This window comes from Eucyclogobius newberryi, unplaced genomic scaffold (assembly GCF_026437365.1).
Source record: "Eucyclogobius newberryi isolate DKJ021-1_F unplaced genomic scaffold, fEucNew1.0.hap1 SCAF_8, whole genome shotgun sequence".
Lineage (NCBI taxonomy): Eukaryota > Metazoa > Chordata > Actinopteri > Gobiiformes > Gobiidae > Eucyclogobius > Eucyclogobius newberryi.
The window spans coordinates 17,769,466-17,790,426 of record NW_027316500.1 but is presented as its reverse complement, the minus strand read 5'-3'; the positions used below and the strand labels follow the sequence as shown (position 1 = coordinate 17,790,426).

Genomic DNA, 20,961 nt, shown 5'->3' with positions numbered 1-20,961 from the left:
AATACACATACAGGGGTCAGGCCTTATTGAATTTGTGGCTTTTGTGTTTTGATTTTTGAAAGACCTCATTGACATTTTCTACCATAACCGTGAGGCATTTCCTTTCTACATATCATGTTTGTAGCAGTAGTTGAACATTGTTGTGTGGCTCTGCTTGATTCTTCTGCTTTCCGTGTGTCTAATTTGTGCCAAAACTCCAGAGCTACCAGCTGATGTCCGACGCACGGTCAGCACGAGCCTACAGAGACGAGCTGGACGCGCTCCGAGAGAAAGCGCTGCGCGTGGAGAAACTGGAGAGTGAACTGTGTCGATACAAAGAGAGACTACATGATATTGACTTCTACAAGGCCAGAGTTGAGGTTTGTCCACCATAAACCAGCACATACATAATTTAAATGGAACGTACACAAGGTAATAAATATGTAATGGACTGTTCAGGAGTTGAAGGAAGACAATCAGATTTTGCTGGAGACCAAGAACATGTTGGAGGAACAACTGGACACGAGCAGGAGTCGCACAGACAAACATCACCACCTGGAGAAGGAAAATCTACAACTCAAATCTAAACTGCACGATTTGGAGATGGTAAGAATGTGTTTTCCCCAATGCATTGGTAAAATAAATATTTGCTATTTTTCCATGTACACCAAAAATCATCTTATTTCTGGAGTTATCAGATTATTGAAAATGTCATGAAAACGGTTCCATCTGATGTGAGTAATCTGATTTATTTCTGATTACTCACACAGGTGCAAGGGTAATTATGCCAAGAGCTCGATGCTGATTGAATTAATTGCCCCTGGATGAATAAAGTCTTGAGTAAAGGGCAAATTAATATGGAAAAGTCAAAAATGTATAAAAGAAAATGGAAAAAATGAAATAGTTTACAATTCCATGTACTTTGTCTTCCAAATACAACACTCCATGTGTAAAAATCCACAAATTAATTAATTTCTGTTGTGCATGTAAACACACGCCAAAAACTGGATTGGGGAATCTAAGCATTGGGTTGTCTGATTATTCTAGTTATCCAATTTTGACTGGCCATGTTAATGTATCCAGTGTTGCAACTGATTTGACATAGTTCTGGATAGTTTCAATGGTATTATGCAACAAATGTCAATGATGTTCTCTTCCAGGAGCGTGACTTGGACCGTAAGCGCATGGAGGAGCTGTTGGAGGAGAACCTGGTGCTGGAGATGGCTCAGAAGCAGAGCATGGACGAGTCTTTGCACCTCGGTTGGGAGCTGGAGCAACTCTCCAAGACACCTGACCTGACTGATGGTAAAATACATCAGTACTAAGTGTCATGTAATTGAGGTGGTAAATTACTGATCCAATCAAGTACTGTATTTAAGAACAATAGGCTTGCCGGTGTCTTGGCATCAGTCATCGGCTTAAGACTGTGTCATTGTCTAAGTTTCAACACTGCAATACCAATTTCTGCTTTGTTTCCATGCCATTAAGAGCTGTTATTAATATTCAGCAACTTTTGAAGGATTATCTATTGTAGTAGGTGTTTGGACAAAAGCAGATAAGAGGCTTAAACTGCAGATTTGGTTCAATGGGGCTGTAATGTAATGTACCAAACATCTTATTTATTACACAGTCCCTCAAAAGTCTTTGGGAGACGAGGTCAATGAGCTGACATCCAGCCGCCTGTTGAAGCTGGAAAAAGACAACCAGACTCTGTTGAAGACTGTGGAGGAGCTCAGAGGTGCAGCGGCTCAGGACACCACCACCAAATTAGCCAAAGCAAACCAGGAAAACCAGACGCTGAAGCAAAGGGTAAGCTGCCCTTTGTTTTGTATAGTATCTTTATATATTTTTATTGGAACCGTTTCAATGTCCCTTAATTTTTAAATACAAATGTTGGAGGAATCCCACACACGTTGCCTGCGTCAATGTCAGACTCCTGAGAGCTGTGATCAAAAGCTATGACCTCATCCCATCCCCGTTGCCCCCTGAGATTTACACTGTGGCCCATCACTCCTCCAATATATCAAGCTGCCAGATGACTTGAGATCTTTTCAACCAGAGTCAGAGGAGAGGGAAAAGAAGAAAAGCAGAGAGGGCACACAGAAAGGCCTGGATGGCATTAAGGCAAAGCTATAAATCCCTGCAGACTTCTTCCTTTTCCAGCCTTGACACCCAAACGCCCCTCGCTAAGAGAAGTCTCTCTGCTATTTTCAGATGTATAAGCTGCTCTCTGAGCACTTCGGAGAAAAAGCATTCAATTGTGTTTTCTCTCACAAAGAATAAATCTAAAGGAAAATTTACTGCTCTGCTCTGGGGTTTTGGGCCTGCCATAAAACTCATTAAAATGGCAAAGCAGCTTCTGGTTGTCCCTAACATCAAAACAGCTTTTGACTTTAGAGTTGGGAACACTTATATAAGAAAGATAACACTGTATGTCTATGGAAGTTGAGAAAATAACTATGTCTCTTAAAAACTAATTTTAAAAGGCAAAGCATTACAGGATTTAATGATACATTATGTTTGTGTGTTGCAGCTGCAGCAGTTGGAGAGTGAACTTGTGGCTGATCAAGATTCCCTGCGCAGCTCTGAATCTCTGAGCACTGACCTGATGAAAGAAAAAGCTTTACTCGAGAAGACCCTTGAGACTCTCAGGGAGAACTCTGAGCGACAGGTACAAGAATGTACTTTTCATTAATCCTCTTGAAAGCCTTTTATTGAAAACTAGAGCAGGAAATGTTAGAAACGTTCTCTTTCAACTACATGTCGATACACTCCGACTTAGACTAGATTTATAAATGTATTTTGTAGTTCTACTTGATCAATCTGATCAACTATTGTAGCTTTACTTTTATTGGTTTGTGTAATTAATATTGATCTGGATTACATGGCTGTTAATCAGCTCCACCACAGTTCATTGACTGTTAAGCCACATTTACTTCCTGTCAAAACATGTATTTCTAGAGGCCAATGTCCTTTTGGCTTTGTGACAATTGAGATAATTTCTATAGACTTTTTGCGGCTACTATTTCAAAGTCTATTTGATGTTGTGTTCTAGATGAAGGGTCTGGAGCAGGAGAACAAGCACTTGAGTCAGACTGTGACGTCACTGAGGCAGCGATGTCAGGTCGGAGCTGAAGCAAGAGTCAAAGATGTGGAGAAGGAGAATAGAGTTCTGCACGAGTCCATCTGTGAGACCAGTGCAAAACTCAACAAACTTGAATTTGAAAGAAAACAATTACGTAAGATTTTGAACACAGTTTTAAAGAAAATAACTCAATCGATTGCTTTTATTATTCAATCTTTGTGTTTTACAGGAAAGGAACTGGAAGTGATGAAGGAGAAGGGAGAGAGGGCAGAGGAGCTGGAGATGCAGGTGCAGAAGTTGGAAAGGGAAAATGAATGTCTGCAAAAGAGGGTGGCAAGTTTGGGAATCACTTGTGAAAAGGTATAGTCAATAAAGCAAGCACAGATGTTAGAATCTAAGTAATGAACTGTAATGCATGTGCTATTATGTGTAATTGCAGGTATTTACTTTGGAGAAAGAGAACATGGAGCTGGAGGCCGAAGGTCGTCGTCTAAAAAAGAAGTTGGACACACTGAAAAATATGGCGTTTCAGTTGGAAGTTTTGGAGAAGGACAATGCACAAATTGAAAAAGAAAACCTGGAGTTACGGCGCACTACTGAAAACCTGCGATCGGCCGGGGGAAAGGCGGCTCAGCTGGAGGCTGAGAACAGAGAGCTGGAGAGTGAGAAGAGCCAGCTCAAACGCAGCCTGGATCTGCTCAAGGCTTCCTCCAAGAAAAACGAGCGATTAGAGGTTTGTCTTGTTTCTTTGTATTTGCTAAAATAACTACATTATATAATAAAGGACTGTCTGTAACATTGCAAGTTTGTATTATACAAAACAGTACTTTGATCAAGATCAATGTTTCACACAAGCCAAAACCAGTGGCTGTATTATATTTTATATTCATCTGTTGCTGACTTTCTCTTTTGAGAGCCATATATTTTATCAGATTATTAGAATCCTTAAATTAACGAAGTGCCATGAAGCTGGTTGTAACAAAAAGGATTCACAATATTGGTTCTAAACTAAACAACCTTTGTCTCTCACTCTCACGTCATAAGTTGTCTTCAAACCTTTTTATGGGTCAATTCTGTCTTGGGAATGACACAACTAGTTCAGTTTCTCAAAATAACCTCCCTGCCTCTGCCCTCTCTCAGGTGAGTTACCAGGGCCTGGATACTGAGAACCAGCGCTTACAGAAAGCTTTGGAGAACAGCAGCAAAAAGATCCAACAACTTGAGGCAGACCTTCAAGAAGTAGAGACAGAAAATCACACGCTACAACGCAATTTGGAGGAGCTCAAGATTTCAAGTAAACGTTTGGAGCAGCTAGAACAAGAGGTCTGAAATGTTTTATTTTGTATGTAATTGAATGCATGAACATACAAGTTAATCTGGCAACATTATTATCCAGATAATGATAGCCGGAAGTGCCTGTAAATGTCATGGTTGAGGTTCAAGTGAAAGGATCATAAAATTAAACCCAGATCCTTGTGTACCCTTGTTTGTATATCATTTGTATATTTTTGATTGTCAATATTTTAAATCTTCTAAACATTTGAATTGTATCTCACTACCTTCACCTCTAGAAGTAAAATACTTGATAAGATTGTACTCATAGTATATTGAGAACAGAACCTGCCCATTCTAATCCACCCAAACATGTATTTACCCTGCACTGAAATGTAGTTAAAATTTGCATCTAATTTCTTCTTCTACTAAAATGTCGCTTATGTTTTAGAATAAGGTGCTTGAGCAAGAAACGTCTCAGTTGGAAAAAGACAAGAAGCATCTGGAGAAAGAGAACAAGCGTCTGAGGCAACAGGCCGAGATCAAAGACTCCAAACTGGACGACGACAACCAGCGAATCTCTTCGCTGGAAAAGGAGAACCGCACCATGGGAAAAGAGATGATCTTCTTCAGGGACTCGTGCACCAGAGTCAAAGACCTGGAGAGAGAAAACAAAGAATTGGTCAAACTGGCCAGCATCGACAAGAAGACGCTCAACACGCTCAGAGAGGTTGAGTTACATTTGTTTTATTTAACTAACTGCATTTACAGAGTGGGGCGGTTAAAGCTCATTTGACTTATAATGCCTACTTCTGTTAATAATATATCAAACAAACCGGCCTGTGTGTTTAGGAGCTGGTGAGTGAGAAGCTGAGGACACAACAGATGAGTAATGATCTGGATAAATTGACCCATGAACTGGAGAAGATCGGACTAACCAAAGAGAGACTGCTGCATGATGAGAGCTCTGATGACAGGTATTACTATTTGGCTGTGTAACAAAGAATTTACCAGGACGATTAAGTGATGTATATGGCCATACAATAAATACAATTCCTTTCAATATTTAATGAAAGTTCCAAGATGCTAGTAATCAATTTTTTTCATGTGCAAATTACTTGAAGCAAATAATAGATTTTTTTCCCTTCTTCATAGGTTTAAGCTCCTGGAATCAAAGCTTGAGTCGACACTCAAGTCGTCTTTAGAGATCAAGGAGGAGAAGATTGCTGCTCTGGAGGCCAGATTACAGGAGTCTTCAAATCTTAACCAGCAGCTTCGTCAAGAGCTCAAGACGGTCAGTAACATACATCACAATACTTATTGTTTTTTTTTTTTTAAATGTCTACGGAACAAAGACAAAGCTGATAGAATCTCTGTAAGCTTAAAGAGCCACTCTAAATAACAAAACCTCAATCTGCTGACAACATTCTGTGCTGAAATGATTCCCTGCAGTTGAGAATGTTGAGTGTTCTCCTGGCGAATACATTATTAATCCACTCACTGCACTTCAATCGCTACTTATGTATTCATGAAGCTGCAGAAGTCTGTCAAAGGGTGAAGTGAAGCCGAGACTGTGTGCTTCCCTGTAGCTCCACCTTAGGTGGGCGGCTTCTTAACCTGTGAATATACATTCTCAGGTTTGGAAATGCCTTGTGGTTTTATCATTCCTGATGATAGCTTATATTCTGCATCTTTTTCCAAGGTGAAGAAAAACTATGAGGCTCTGCGACAAAGGGAGGAGGAGGAGGAAAGGATGGTTCAGAGCTCGCCCCCTAAAAGGGGAGAAGACCAAAAGTCTGTGAATAAATGGGAGAAGGAGAGTCATGAGGCCACACGAGAATTGCTGAAGGTGAAAGACCGTCTTATTGAAGTCGAAAGGAATGTAAGTCATTGTCCTCATATATTACACAACCGTATGCACATGGTCTTGGCTTGTAAATCAACATGATGATGTCTAAATGTCTTTGCAGAATGCTACACTGCAGGCGGAGAAAGCGGCTCTAAGGAGCCAGCTCAAACATCTAGAGACTCAGAGCTCCAACCTCCAGGCTCAGATTGTAGCCCTCCAGAGACAAACTGCATCTTTACAAGAGAACAACACAACACTGCAAACTCAAAATGCAAAGCTTCAGGTAATGACCTTTGATACAACAAACCTTTCGGATAAACCATGTCCAAAACATTCGTGTAAAAGTATAAAAGCACAGTGAGTGTGTAGGCGTTAGTATATAAGCCTAAAGGCAAAAGCTACTTCCAATCCTCACTGATGTTTTATCCACAATTCAAGGTATTTAACAAAATAAAAATACATTAAGAATAAATAAAGAACACAAACTTAAACATTCTCTTTTAGTCATGACCTTTTCACCTCTTTGTTCTCCAGGTTGAGAGCTCCACTTTGAGCTCCCAGAGTGCATCTCTGATGGCCCAAAACGCTCAGCTGCAGAGCCAGCAGAGCGGGCTGGAAGGGGAGAAAGAGGGCGCACTGCGGGGGAAAGAGGAGGTAAGGTCCGCATACGAGCTGCTGCTTCGGGACCATGAGAAACTGGCCGCGCTTCACGAGAGACAGGCCGCGGAATTCGAGACTCTCATCGGCAAACACGGAGGACTGAAGAGCTCACACAAGAGTCTGGAACAACAGCACAGGGACCTGGAGGACAGGTAAGATGGGAAAAGGCTTTTTCAAGTCTTCATACTGTATCTTTATTTTGTGTGTAATTTGCAGGTACAAACAGCTTTTACAAAAGAAGGCAGATCTCGAGCAATTAGAGAAAAATGTTAAGGAACAGCAAGAAAAAATGGCCTCAGAAAATGAGACTCACCAGGCTACAGCTGACAAGTGCAGATCGCTCAAAGAGGAAAATGATAGGTTAGTATCAGACGCTATTTAGTCAAGACTAAGTTACTAATATTACTACCATGCGTATAAAACATTTGTTTAATTCTCTTTCAGACTTAACACAACATATCAACAGCTAATGAAAGACAATGAGTCCCTGCAGCTCGACCATAAAAACGTAAAAAGCCAATTGAATAGTGCAAAGCTGGACCAGACCAAACTGGAGGCCGAGTTCTCCAAACTGAAGGAGCAGTACCAGCAGCTGGACATCACATCTACTAAACTCACCAACCAGTGCGAGGTAAGGCACCAATGAGGTGTTATTGTCACTGTTATTATTTAGATCAACTTAAACACTGCTTATTCATCATAACAAAGACCCTTGATATTTGATGTTGGACTTCTTTAACCTGCTGTGTTGTAGAGACTTAAGAGACACTTTGTTGTCTTGTTTGATGTGATGCCTGTGTAATCTGCAGCTGCTGAGTCAGCTGAAAGGAAACCTGGAGGAGGAGAACCGTCACCTGTTGGACCAGATCCAGACTCTGATGCTGCAGAACCGCACACTCCTGGAGCAGACCATGGAGAGCAAGGACCTCTTCCACGTGGAGCAAAGACAATACATGTGATTGTTGTTTTCGCCTTTGAGCTCATTATTACATGTTTACAAAGTTATATGCACACACTAATCCAACATGTACGTTGTTTATCTCAGAGACAAGCTGAACGAGCTAAGGAGACAGAAAGAGAAACTCGAGGAGAAGATAATGGACCAATATAAATTTTATGACCCTTCACCTCCACGCAGGTACGGTCCATCTTCTGTGTGGAAAATAACGAGGAGCAACATTGTTAAGTTCCACCTTATTGAATCTTTGAACTTATTGAGAGGTACTATTCAAATTTGACTCTCAGCTGCCCTTATGTTCATAAATATTAGACTGAGTTTAACGAAGCACTGCAGACAGTCTCAAACATCAACATTTCATTGTATTTTAAAACTAAGTATCTTGGAATGTATGCCAAGATACATAATACACCAACAATGGAAACGTGTGATGGATACCTGTGGAATGTACAAGTAAATGGATGACAGGGACTGGACCAACTGTCGAGCACTAGACTGAAATAACTTTGGAGACTGACAAAATGGAAAATATTGACCTTTTCTCTGAACATGAATATGGACAAATTGACTAAATACTGGAACATATGCCTGACTGACCTTATTCTTTTTTGGTTTATTCTTGGGGCTATTCTATTTCTTGTTTCACTCCCTGGACTTGTTCTGTTTATTTTTATGATACAAAAAAGTAAGAAAAAACAACGCTCAGATCAGATCTTCTCATGTCTCCTCTTCACAGGCGTGGAAACTGGATCACTCTGAAAATGAGGAAGCTGATAAAGCCAAAGAGGGAAAGGATGCGCTCGCTCACCTTGACCCCGTCCCAGTCGGAGCTGGGTGACGGGCTGGCTCTGCCCCTGGACAGTCAAGACAGCTCTTCTATCGGCTCTGGCTCCAACTCTCTAGACGACCCTCACACTCAAAAGAGGAGCAACAGTGAGTACACCTTAAGCAGAAATCTAACGCATCTATAGACTCTACTCTCTAAGCCAGTAAATATTGTACTGAACAGATTTTTGGAGTATGTACTGCAGTGGACACTTCTTTAACACTGCTGTGCTTCTCTATCTCTGTCATAAGGGAGGAGAGGGCCGCAACCTCATGCCCAAGTGCAGGGTTCGACCAATGGTATGATGAGTTTGGATGGGGCTTCTGAGCCCTCTTTCGAGTCTTTCGGGGCATGTTTTCGTGAGTCCATTGCCATTGTCGGTGGTTTTAGTGATTTATAGTTTTGCTTTGCATTGCACAGTGGCACATGGTTGACCTGCATTAGATGTGTTTCCATTGATATTAGATTCAGGGCATCATTGTGTCAACCTGTGAATCTGTGAAGTTCAGAGTTCTACTTCACATAGCGTCATATTAAAAGGTGCAATTCAGTTTGGTTTAGTTTGATTTTTTTTTTGCTTGTTTCACTTTAATTTAATGTACCTTTAAATGGATAAAATGTTCCAGTGTTTACTTGGGCCTGCAGCTGGGAAATTTCTTTTTTAAAGCTGTATACTGTGAATATACATATATATTTATGCATTTATTTTTCTATTGCACCCTTTAATACTCTATCCTAACATCCTCTGTGTTTCATACAGATGTGGTGCAAATGTGGTGTTGTAGTTGTGTTGTGTACAAAACAGTAAAATAGGAAACATCCCCCATGGTTCATTTCCATTGAGCTGTTAGTTGTGTGTTGTTGACTGTGTGGAATGAGAAAAGTTGATGGGATTAGGTATTTTTCTTGTTGATAAAATGATATCGTTACAAGCCCATTGATGAACTATCCGCGTTGACGTATATTAGAGAGATTACTGTCTGTGGATTTGACTCGGGTGTTCCCTGTTCCTCTCCCTGGACTCTAATAACGTTAACCATATCCCTCTGTTCTACCCTATTTTCTTTCCTTTTCTTGTCCTACCTTCTCCTTCCTCACGCTCTCTCCCTGCACCCCATTTGTCTCACATCTGTCTGTCTCCTTCTTAACATTGACAGCTCTAAAAAGGTTACCGTTCATGAGGAACAAATCCAAGGAGAAAGACAAAGCCAAGGCCATCTACCGGCGCTCCATGTGTAAGACCGCCGTCAGCCACTACAGCTAGTTCTCCTCCGCCGCTTTTCCTTTTTCACTATGACTGTAAGAGAAACAAAAAAGGAATGGTCATTGAAGCCAGAGACGTGTGGCAGGATACAAAAATCTCTAAACTGATTTGGCATTCATCATTATATTTTTTTGCCTATACACTCAATCCCTGCATTGAACCCTTCAGTGACCAATTCTTGGCTTTTTCTACCCACAACAAAATCACTTTAGTGAGTTGAGCCTGCTGCCTTCACTTACCAGTAGGTAAGACAAACTGTCACTGAGCCATAAATGACCTGGAAACTCATGACTCTCCCCTCATTGATTTCTGGTTGTGGCAGTTTTTAATACTTTAGTTAAGCTTCCTTTTCTGCCTAAGTCGATAAGAAGTGTTTTGAGTATGTGGTGTATTTTGTGGCCCAGTTGTATATGAAAGGCTGTGTGTTTGTGTGGATGTGCAGCTGATGGTTTGACAGTGAGCGCGCCTGAGACTGCCTTTCATGAGCGTGCACTGTGCGTGTGCTCATCTCGGACACAGCATGACTTTTAAAAATCATCTCAACATTGATCGCCGTCACGCTGCAGTCTCCACAGACGACTTGAAATGAGCCTGGATTTTCTCATTTTTTTGTCTCTCCTGTCAGCCAGCTGCATTTCACATCTTACTATTCTGCTCATATTGAATTCTTGTCCTCTTTGGCTCTGGTTGTAGACAGTGCTGCTGCTTGGAGTGGTTGCGCATCCATTCATGCTTTGCTTTAACATTATCATCTTTCACAGTTTCTTAGACATTCTGCATTTGACTGCAACCCAGAAACATGAAGTTAAAGTTTGATGTTCCGATGCACTTTGTCTAATAAACTAATATTCAATGTGTGACGTAAGTTCTTAAGTGAAATAATAAATACTGTGTACAGGTGCATCTGAAACTATTATAATGTTTCTATTTAATTCATAATGATATTATAGCATCCAAAAAGTAAATTGTATTATTGTAATTGTGTGTATATAATGCAATTTAGTATATATATATAAAGTAGGAATTTAATTAAACTTACGGAATTAGAAATATTTAAATTTTCTGAGGTGCACCTGAAATGCCCAGTGTCTAAACTGTTCTGTATTGCTTCGTTTGGTCCAGCCATGAATGACCTGCTGCAGACCATGGCAGTAGCAGGAGGACCCGAGGCCCAGTGGGCGCTCAGCATTGACAATCTGGATGGAGGAGAATCCTTGGACTGTACAGGCTCCTCAAGGCGCAATGGACAGAGACTGAAAGAACTGGCCCTATCGACCAACGCTATTGACTGTGAGGCTCTTACACTGCCATCTTCAGGCCATGGCCGGAACAAGCTCCGAATCAGGGTCAAAGGTGACAAGACAAGCAGACATATGGTATCTACAAGATGGTTACACAAATACACTAAAACAATGATTTGTTTTTTAACAGACACTTCCTGTGAGGATGTGGCTGGCTCCTCTGACGATCCTAAGAGTCAAGGTGAGATATTGGCATGGATAATTGCAGTCCTTTATTTAGTTCAGCTGGGAATTGTACAACTTTTTTGAAGAGGCTGAGTGAGAGAACTGAAATTTCCCTTACCAAAAAACACACTCGGCTGTATTCACCACAGTCCCTCTGCTTATCTTTAGTCTTCTTGCTCTTTGTTCAGTAGGATCTTGTGTGAAAAAGCCCTTTTTGGTGATCAGCCTTGAGTGAAAGTAAGATTGACTCTATTCCAGCATTATTGAGGACAGTATCAGTTCACCAGCTATTTCTCACTGGAGTATAAATGACCCAGATATGTCCATTCATTGCTTCCCACATGAAGACTGTATATGTGTATGTATACGGTTACTTTCCTAACAACATTACAATATTACTTTTAAACCACTCCGTCTATATATGACTAATGAGTTCCCAGAATGCACATAGTGAATTCAATACATTGTCCATCAGAGGCCATCACTGCAGCTCCTCTGTTATGCTCATAGGAAGTGCCTCATCCCTGCAGTACTTAGCAGTAGACGTTAGGTCAGGTCTTGTGCTTTTTGCAATGTCAGAAAGGCATCAGGTGCACATTGATTGTGTCTCCGACAGACAGACTAAGCTGCTCCAAGTCACTGAACTTCAATATACACAATAAGCTGTGTTGACTCTGTTGTGGCTTAGTTATAGGTGTATTATTTTGGCTGTGTGTGTTTTCCTTAGACTTGAGTGTGTTGTGCAGAGTGCCCTGTAGCATCTGCAGTAAGTGACCACTGCTTGCTTGGCACTAAACTTTACTGGGGATCATTTTTCTGAAGCTTTTGTTTATTTTCTACCAACCACAGGTGTCAAGATTCAGGTTTTCACAAATTTTCTTACATTTGGTTTAAGTGTTTCTACTGGCAGGCTCCTTAATGTTGACACGACATCTCTGGGTTGAGCCTGGCACTGAGCCACTCTTCCTGTCTCTCTGTCTGTCCTGGGCCATCTGCTGCCCCAGCGGGTGGCGTCACTTCAAACTGTCCTGCTTTGTGTTACTGCATGCTATTATTGTGAATACCTCAAACTGTAAACTGTATATAACACTCTATGTGTGCGTGCGTGTGCGTGTGCGTGTGTGTGTGTGTGTGTGTGTGTGTCGTCAGCCTCCAGACCCTCCAGTCTCCATAGCAACAGGACCAGTAGTAATAGTAACAATAACTCTCACCTCACCTCTCCCTTGGAGCCCAAAGGTAGGCTCCTCACACACTAACACATCCACACCCCCTCCTTTGCTTTTCCTCACCAAACCATACAATGCATGAATAATCTGTATATTTATAACCAATAGAAATTATCCTTGACCCAAAATGTATTTTCTGTCATTTTTGGCGATGCTGAAAATGTGGCGGACATATTATTTAGTTGAATACACTATTGTAATTATAAAACTTGTAATATTGTCTCGTAGGCACTTTGAATGGCAGCCTGAGTCGGCCCCACAGTGAGAGCAGTGGGGAGTTCAGCTTGAGTCTGGACCAGGATGTGTGGTCCAGCAGTGGCAGCAGTCCAGTGCAGCAGCCCTCTCTGTCACGCTCCTCTCACCAGAGCCCCCTGCTGCTGCGGAGGTCTCTGGACCCCTCTACAACAAGCAGTCTGGGACAGGCCCAGCTCAGGAAGAACGGCTCCCCGGGCAACGAGGTGGTGTCCCTGCAGCAGTTCCTTGATGAGGGGATCGACCCTGCAGAGGTGAGTGCTAGAAAAAGAAAACTAGACAATGAGTATTAAGTAATTTAAAAGAGTGTCGAGAGCCAGTATCTGAAGATTACAGAAGCTGACATGTGTATTTGTCCATCTGCAGTCTGGCAGTCAGGAGAACCTCACTGTGGACTCTCCTCGCCTCTCCACGTCCTCTGATCATGGAGTGAAGGAGCGCACTGCCACAAAGGGGCGGGGAATCCTGCGCTCGTCAAGCGGTCGAGCAGCACCTGTCAGCTCAGAGCGCCCACCAAGGTCCTCTGCTCAACCAGGACGTCCTGCGCTGCGTAAGGCAGAGAGTACTCGTGTGAGGGGCACAGTGCCGCGCGCCAGCCTGTCCACTCAAGCCAAAGCCTTTTCTGTGTCTGAGCGACTGGACGCCGCCTCCTCCACCCTGCCCCGGGCCAGCAGTGTCATCTCCACAGCTGAAGGCACCACACGCCGCACCAGTATCCACGACATGCTGTCCAAGGACAACAGACAGCCCGTGTCTGTGGACGTCTCCCGTCCAACAGTGGCCACTAAGGCGGGATTGCGCTCCCAGCCCACCCCCAGTGAGTACCACCCCCACAGCAGCGCCGCCCCGCTACCCAAGTCCCTGAGCTTACCCTGCCACAGCCTGGACGACCCTGAGCTCTCCACTCTAGAGTCCCTCTTGGGCCCCTCCTTCACTGTGGAGTCTGTGTTCATGGACTCCATCTTTAGCGAGACCACTGCTAAAAACCTGCCCTTCCTGTCCATCAATCCCACTTTAGTCAGCAACATCAGTGGCACCCCTAAAGCTCACCCTAACCCTATGTCCCACAGTGCTGCCCTTCCGTCCAACAGCCAAAGATATGAGCAGAGTAATAGTTCAGATGAGCCTTTGAGCCCAGAGGAAGAGTCACTGTGGTACGAGTACGGCTGTGTCTGACACTCAAAAATACTGATGCATGATGGTCCAACACTATTTGTCACTTTGGGGTGTGGATTGGGGACTGTCACTTCCCTCTTTTGTTCACTTCAGTTGGGATTAATGTTCAGCTTTTACCATCGTGTTTCTCTCTTTAAACTGGTTCACAGACTAGCATGATGTAAAGGGCTTTCTCTGGTTTTGTGAGGTGTCACTCAAGTTTGTCATTGCATTTGATCCCAGAAAGAGTCTGGCAAAGACAAAGAAAAATGTGGTCATATTTCTTTTCTTTTTTTGTGCGCAACTCACACTCACTTTTGTTTCTCTAACTAAACAGCATGGCCTTGTTGAGAACAGTCTGAAAGTCATTTTGATTTTTTTTAATCAAAATGGGGTTACATTTCCTGGTGTTTTTTATTTTGTCATTGTGACACACTTTTCTGTATTTTTCTTTGCGGTGGATGTTTCATTGGGTGATGACAAATGATTTAATTCACAATTGTTTTTTTGGAAACAATCAACATTTTGATTGCAAATAATGTTTTGGAGATAAAGCATCATTGGGAGAATACATTAATTTAAACCAATGCATATGGGACATGTGCTTATATTTGAGGTTGTTCTTGTACAGATTGTTGTAAACATTTATTTATATACTTGTGACGAGCACTGCTTTGTGTCAATGCTAGAAGTACTCTCGGTTCCTTTATTTATTTTATTATTTCTTCACCTTCTCTTGTGTTTTTTTTATTTTTACATAAATAAATTTGGGTTGTGCAGATGTAACGTGACCGTTGCCTTTGTCCTGCAGATGTCGAGGGCAGAAAGTCTAAAAGCCGGAGCGGGGAGCCCCAGTCAGGCTGCTAACCCCGCCCCGTCGTCCAGTGTGTGCGCTCCCATGCTGAGAGCGCGTGGTGAGTTTGTGCTGCCTGGTGGGAGGGGCCAAAGAGCCAAACGGGTGGGGGGCGGGTTGGGTGTGTCCTGTCTCCATGGGAACCTTAAACATGGTGTAACAGATGTCATCCATCATGCTTCTGTAAACTGCGCGCCCCACACTGTCCCTGTCTGTCACCTACTGTCTCACGGATGGGACAGACCAGCATGGCATATGGGCCCCTGCACCACCTCTTCTGATTGGTCAACCCTTTGCCTCTAAAGATCCCTTAAATCTCAGCTGCTGGCCTGGTCAAACCCTCCCGCTGCTCCACAAGGTGACATTCCCCTGTGTTTCTAACAGTGAAAACACAAGTCGCCCCTTTGTGCTTCGGGCCGCTTCCTGTCCCTGCATGGCTTTGATCCTCTGCCCAAATCCTCGCCTCCTTTGACACTGCATGTAACTCCAGGCTTCTCTCCCCTCATCTAAACTTGATCAACTTTTCTAACTTGACTTATTCTTTTTTCCTTTTGTCTTCTTTCTTTTCTATTTCTGGCTTGCCTGGAATCTAAACATAAAGGTGGCCTTGGAGCTGTGTGTTGAAGATTTATAGACTCCAGTGAGAAGATTGTATGTCCGGGTTTTGTATGTAAACGTTTCAGTAGAGAAAAGTAATTCCTTCTCTGTTCAGTTTTTGTTTCTTCCTTGAATCAAGGAAACTGGAAAGGCGCTATAGAAAATCATGGTGACTGTTGTTTTGTAAAGTTGTGGCAGATTGTCTTGCCACATATGTATTTAACATGCACTAAAGGTTTAAAGTGCCAGTGTTCACAACAGCCAAAAGGATGACTCTGAAATCACCCTGGATCTTCTCTGAAGCAGCAGCACGTCTGTCCTGCTCTTAAGCCATAGACTAAAGCCATCCAGTCTGACGTGTACATTTTAAAAGCATGTTGGCACACACTTTTGCTCAAATTGAACAATCAAAATCTGCATGGAGCAATCTAAACCGATCACATTCCCGGAGTCCTGGACATAAGGAGGAATTGTTGGAAGGAAAGCCATGGCTTTTGATTGGTTTGATGTGATGCTAGAGACTCAATGGATGAACACTACATATTTACATTATATCCCATAAAATCATTGTCTTTCTGCTAAACCATCTTGAGACGGGTTCTGCCGCAGTCCTAAGTAAAAGCACAAATCATGGTTACTGTAGACTGGGCAACAGCCTGTCCAGTGCATTTCTTCTATTGCAATTTTACAAAAAAGGTATTCCTTGATATTAAAACCATCAATTGTAAAACCTTGTTTGTGTTGATTCATTTTATTTTTGGTAAATTAACTCTTTATTTTTCAAAAACAAAGCCATAAAGAACCGTTATTGAAACAATTTGTTTTAAATATGACTTTTATTAACTGTATGATCATGCAAAAATCCTGCATCCAAATTTAACTTGGAGACATGTGTAACCCATGATCCCAAGTTGCAGGGGAACACAAGCTAAGGCTTCTCTTTCATGTATTTTATTTTTCATGTGAGATGCTTTACTTTTTGACATCTCAGACAGGATGCAAGTAACACAGATTTTCAATTTCATCAAGTAAACAGTGAAAAAGACATGCATAATCATTTCCCGTTGGTAAAACTTGCATAACATTTTTAAATTCGTATGTCGAGTCATTTTAATTAACACTTGCCAAAGTATTTGGACCGTAAAAAACTTTCAGAAATTATGAGGTAATTCTCATGAATGAATTTGTGAAGAGATTTGGTCACTATCTTATATACAACTGCGACAAAGCGCATACCCTGTAACATCAGATGACAAGTGCAAACAAAAGCAACAATGCCGCTGTTCGTAGAGCCAAAAAGTGATAACAATTATTTTAAAAATGCTAGAAGTTGAATGCATTTGAAGCTTAAGTTTTAGCCATATAAATATGTTTGTAATAGGCATCGTTTTACTTGGTCCCACTTTTTTCCAAATACTTTGGCAAATCCACAGTGAACCTGTTCCCTCGGGTCACTCAAGGGTCACTCAAGGGCCACTCAAGGGCCATCAGAAAGAGAAAGGAAACTGCTTTGTACTCTTTCCAAAAACACAACGGTGGAGATGTAATGGAAAAACAAAACAAGCTTTACACATTTTGTTCAACACATCGACAAACAACTGGACCAGCGCGCCAAACACCAAATCACACCTCATTTCAAATTCTTATAAAACATCACAAACTTTTGGTTCCGGAAATCGCGGAGCGTGACTGTCTGCGACAATATAACATCACATATATTACTTTTTTCTGTCCGTGACGCCTGATGCGTTCCACAATGAGGATTTATTTGGTGACCATGCGCTTGGATAAGTAGATCTATTATGAGCGTCATTTGTGGAGTGGCGCAACACAGACGCACAGCAAGCCACGGCTCCCACTGAAATGCACATGCACAAGTTTCTACAACACTGACAAACCACGCAGATATGTTCGTTGTTTTAAAGGGAAACGTGTTGATAACGTGTGCTTTCATGATTGAACCACAAACGTGTTTTACACCTAGATTCAGTGCGTAATGATGACGTCTAGCAGACTATAAAACGCATGTGGAAGTCAATTATTTTCCATTCAACACCAACAGCACCATATAACAAACAGTGACAAGAAGGACAAAGTCTTTTTGATTGCCATAAGATTTTTAAGGTACCAATGCCCCCCCATTTGGTCTCAAAATGTGCAATTTGCTTTCCAAATCTTCCATTGTGGTGCATTCCCTTATGACAAATATGCTCCAAAAAGTGCCAAGACGTGACTACAGCAAGCCAACAGACGAACATTTATAGTCTAAGAACAGTCAGAACAGACAGGCATACAGGTGACTCAGAATCAAGACGCAGGACAGAAATGGGGACAATGAAGAGGTCACTGAGGCAGAATTTGGGGGGAGGAGGTAGGAAGGAGGGAGATTTCTGACCCTGAAGAAAAGTCATCTCCAAGACAACTGCCTCGAGTCTCAAGTGTCTAAAACAGTACAGGCCATAAAGTCCAATGAAAACATGCTCCACATAAAATACACAAACCTAATAAGGAGAAATGTGCAGACAGCCAAAATTTAGCTTTAGATATTGCGTCTGATGTCGGTTTAAAAAAAATGGAGAGTCTCTTCTGCAATTTCAGATTGAGATGTTACAGTATACAAGCCTCGACTAAAGAGTCTGGACATTGGGACAGTGTGTGGTTAAGTGTGCGTGCATGCATTTCTGTATTTACACTTGGGAACACTCAGACAAACAAGAAAAAACAGCCACACTTGCATGCTCCCTTCCCATAGTCGTCTCTATAAATATTCATTTACAATAGCACAGTGCTCTTAAATAAAACCCTTTCTTAGTAAAAATGACTCTCAATACTTTACATCATACAGAAGTAGACAAAGACAAGTAAAAGGCAAACAATAAAAAAGCCCCCCCCCCCCAGGAACACATTACATCTATTTCCGGCTAAAACAAATTATATGGTTATATCAAGCTATTCCTTAAAGTGTAAAACAGACATTTCAATAGTCCCATTGTGTGTCGCGCACAAACCCTACCACTGTCCACCTCACGACTACAGTAAGTGTGGGTGCATCTTGCAATAAAAACTATATTCCTCTGTGTTTATATAGATATAGTTAATACTTTCAGAAGAGTGAGAAATAAAGAAAGGAGGCCATGGGAGAACAAAACAGTGGCGCCCCCGTGTGGCCGTTTGAAACATGCACCCTCTGCAGGTCGTCCGGGCTGAAGGTCATCAGCCATGAAGTCTTCTACTGGGGTTGGACTGGATCTGTGTTCTCAGTGTGGTCAGTCCCTCAAACAAGCTTTTGAAGTAGACTTTTAGATCTCAGACTATTTTAGTATTTTTTTTAATATGAACATGTCCCTCTTTTGTTTTTGTAAATTGTACAACTTTCCAAGAGGCCTCATCTGTTATCCAGGATCCAGACCTCAATCTGGCCACGGAGAATACATACTCCAAATACCTTAGTGTTCAGGCAAAGCTGCAGAAAAAATAAACATGTAACAGTTATACTTTTTGTCCTTTTCATTGAGAGCCATTCTTCCAGCCCTGTCCTGTACCTGTGCCTGTTGTTCACTGCAGCGGTGCGGCCGGTGCTCCTGAGCAGTGAAAGTGCACATTAAGCCACTTGGCGTCGCGGCGATGCCACACTCGAGTCTCCTCTGACTGACAGGAGCGAGGCCGGCCCTGACTGTCCATGTACTGCGTCAGACGGATGTACGCGATACAGGCCGCGTCTTCCCCAATCAGGTGCACATGAGGGTTCAGGATTGTGGTGTGCACCGGCTTACTGTTTTTACTTAGCACTATAGAATAAAACAGACAGTTAGGGCATGTATATGTGCATTTGAAAAAAATTGTACATAAAAATCTTACAGTTATCAAAATAGAACTTGTGGAAGTCCATGCCTTCTACAAGGTTTCCAAGAGCTTCTGGTTCAAATGAGGTCAAGCCAGGGTCACATATTCTCCTGATAAACAAATGCATCAAGAATGACAGAAAAGGTCAATAACTAGAACCAACGTTGTAAGTAAACAAATCTAATCTAATGGTGATAATCGAAGACAAATTAATCATAAACATTTAACATTTTGTTCTTCATTATCATGTAAACTGCACTATTGATCTTAAATGAGTTAATAATAGAAATTCTGCCCCTTAATGTTGTGTGACTGAGCGTCATCACAATAAAAGGCCACACTTCCAGACAATGTTCCATCCCTGGGCGATGACAAATATTAATATTTGTTTTTTAGTACCCGATGATGTTTTAACAAGCCATCCATAAAGTACTCTACTGTAAATGTCTTGATTGAGATTCATGTATCGCACACAAAGTGATCACAAAATACAGCTCTGCCTCAGTAAGCTTATAAAAAGCATTTTAACACAGTTCCAAGCTCATAAAAATCGATTGTCCAGCTCATAAAAGTCCATTTTCCACATTAAGTTATAACTTACGTGTATGCCTCAAAATCCCCGTTGTTGATTGCTTCAATCAGCTGCTCTGTCATCTTGATTATCTCCTGTTTGCGAGCTGGAATTGCACAAAATAAGACACAAATTAACGTAATTTATGTTCTTGCATGATGACAATGTCAACATGCATCCGCCCACATCATCGCAACAATTGAGACATAAAATAGTATTCAGCCTCAAACGCAAAAGCCCTTCATTTCTGAGGTAGAAACACTGGAAAAGCAATATTCACTTCAAAAATCAACAAGGCGACCCAGCTCCAACTCAACAGTTTACACATCAACCTTTCAAAGATCCAACTTCAACCAAGAGAGAAACAGACCAAGCCCCATAAAGACTAGAGAAGTCAGTTCACACAGTCAGAAACATACAGGGAACATACTGGTGTTGATCTGTTGCTCTGTAGCTCTTTGAACTACAGTGACAGGGCGGGAAACCTCTTTCTCTGGCACCGCTGCACAAAGGGGAGAACACCATGGAATCCTCTTCATGTATAGTGATATATTTATATAGTGGCTAAAGTTGAACTATTCAAATATTAAACAGTGGTTCTCAAACTGTGCATGAGCTCCTTTGAATGGTACATAGATTCCTACACATTCCTTTTGGAGTTTGCTTAATTTAGAGACATTTTTGGGTTTAGAACTACTGTGTTTTAGACCTGGTTCGGCTCAAGTTAAGTCCTGGAATAGTCCTGTTATTAACCTGGTTTAGATATCGTCTTTGGTGGTACTTTGTGCTACAAATTTGAGAACCATTGGCATAAAACATGTAAGCAGTTATAATGGCCACTAGATGGCAGTAAAGGAGCAGATAATAACCACTGAAAATGAAGGAACATTTTACTTGAACAGGACTAGCTTCAAACTGAATTTGAAAGAGGAAAGGCACACAGGTGAGGGTTGTGGTGGCACTTACAGGTGGGAGGGGTTACAGCAGCATTAGTGGGTGGGACAGTGTCTGTGGCGGGGCTCAGAGGGCGCTCCTCAATGGTGCTGCTTTCACTCAACACTGCGCTGTCTGCATTGTCACATACTAAAGCTACACAGGGTCACGA

The 20,961-nt window shown here is 41.9% G+C and overlaps 2 protein-coding genes across 44 annotated transcripts in view; one reads left to right on the top strand and one right to left on the bottom strand.

Moving 5' to 3' along the window:
- Nucleotides 1–16,177, top strand: part of ccdc88ab (coiled-coil domain containing 88Ab) — a 47,283-nt gene extending 31,106 nt beyond the window's left edge. Inside the window, exons 10-38 of one of the 8 annotated variants that reach the window (XM_072436410.1) lie at nt 201–359; nt 439–585; nt 1,140–1,284; nt 1,610–1,788; nt 2,513–2,650; nt 3,035–3,218; nt 3,294–3,424; nt 3,504–3,797; nt 4,205–4,387; nt 4,788–5,066; nt 5,189–5,313; nt 5,492–5,630; nt 6,039–6,218; nt 6,307–6,468; nt 6,720–6,997; nt 7,062–7,205; nt 7,290–7,476; nt 7,655–7,800; nt 7,891–7,983; nt 8,540–8,736; nt 8,881–8,988; nt 9,787–9,864; nt 11,016–11,246; nt 11,325–11,375; nt 12,509–12,595; nt 12,814–13,091; nt 13,204–13,654; nt 14,804–14,906; nt 15,447–16,177. In XM_072436410.1, the coding sequence (XP_072292511.1) occupies nt 201–359; nt 439–585; nt 1,140–1,284; nt 1,610–1,788; nt 2,513–2,650; nt 3,035–3,218; nt 3,294–3,424; nt 3,504–3,797; nt 4,205–4,387; nt 4,788–5,066; nt 5,189–5,313; nt 5,492–5,630; nt 6,039–6,218; nt 6,307–6,468; nt 6,720–6,997; nt 7,062–7,205; nt 7,290–7,476; nt 7,655–7,800; nt 7,891–7,983; nt 8,540–8,736; nt 8,881–8,988; nt 9,787–9,864; nt 11,016–11,246; nt 11,325–11,375; nt 12,509–12,595; nt 12,814–13,091; nt 13,204–13,654; nt 14,804–14,859 (4,830 nt within the window). In that variant the 3' untranslated portion in view covers nt 14,860–14,906; nt 15,447–16,177. Of the gene's footprint in view, nt 1–200; nt 360–438; nt 586–1,139; nt 1,285–1,609; nt 1,789–2,512; nt 2,651–3,034; nt 3,219–3,293; nt 3,425–3,503; nt 3,798–4,204; nt 4,388–4,787; nt 5,067–5,188; nt 5,314–5,491; nt 5,631–6,038; nt 6,219–6,306; nt 6,469–6,719; nt 6,998–7,061; nt 7,206–7,289; nt 7,477–7,654; nt 7,801–7,890; nt 7,984–8,539; nt 8,737–8,880; nt 8,989–9,786; nt 9,865–11,015; nt 11,247–11,324; nt 11,376–12,508; nt 12,596–12,813; nt 13,092–13,203; nt 14,907–15,446 lie in introns of all 8 variants that reach the window. The other 7 variants (XM_072436406.1, XM_072436405.1, XM_072436413.1 and 4 more) reach the window with 7 other exon arrangements.
- Nucleotides 16,178–16,259: 82 nt separating this feature from the next.
- Nucleotides 16,260–20,961, bottom strand: part of camk2g2 (calcium/calmodulin-dependent protein kinase (CaM kinase) II gamma 2) — a 30,291-nt gene continuing 25,589 nt past the window's right edge. For 22 of the 36 annotated variants that reach the window (XM_072436427.1, XM_072436431.1, XM_072436432.1 and 19 more), the window contains 4 exons: nt 19,887–19,962; nt 19,301–19,395; nt 18,985–19,230; nt 16,260–18,905 (listed from right to left, as the gene is read on the bottom strand). In XM_072436427.1, the coding sequence (XP_072292528.1) occupies nt 18,998–19,230; nt 19,301–19,395; nt 19,887–19,962 (404 nt within the window). In that variant the 3' untranslated portion in view covers nt 16,260–18,905; nt 18,985–18,997. Of the gene's footprint in view, nt 18,906–18,984; nt 19,231–19,300; nt 19,396–19,886; nt 19,963–20,286; nt 20,359–20,822; nt 20,946–20,961 lie in introns of all 36 variants that reach the window. The other 14 variants (XM_072436414.1, XM_072436416.1, XM_072436418.1 and 11 more) reach the window with 1 other exon arrangement.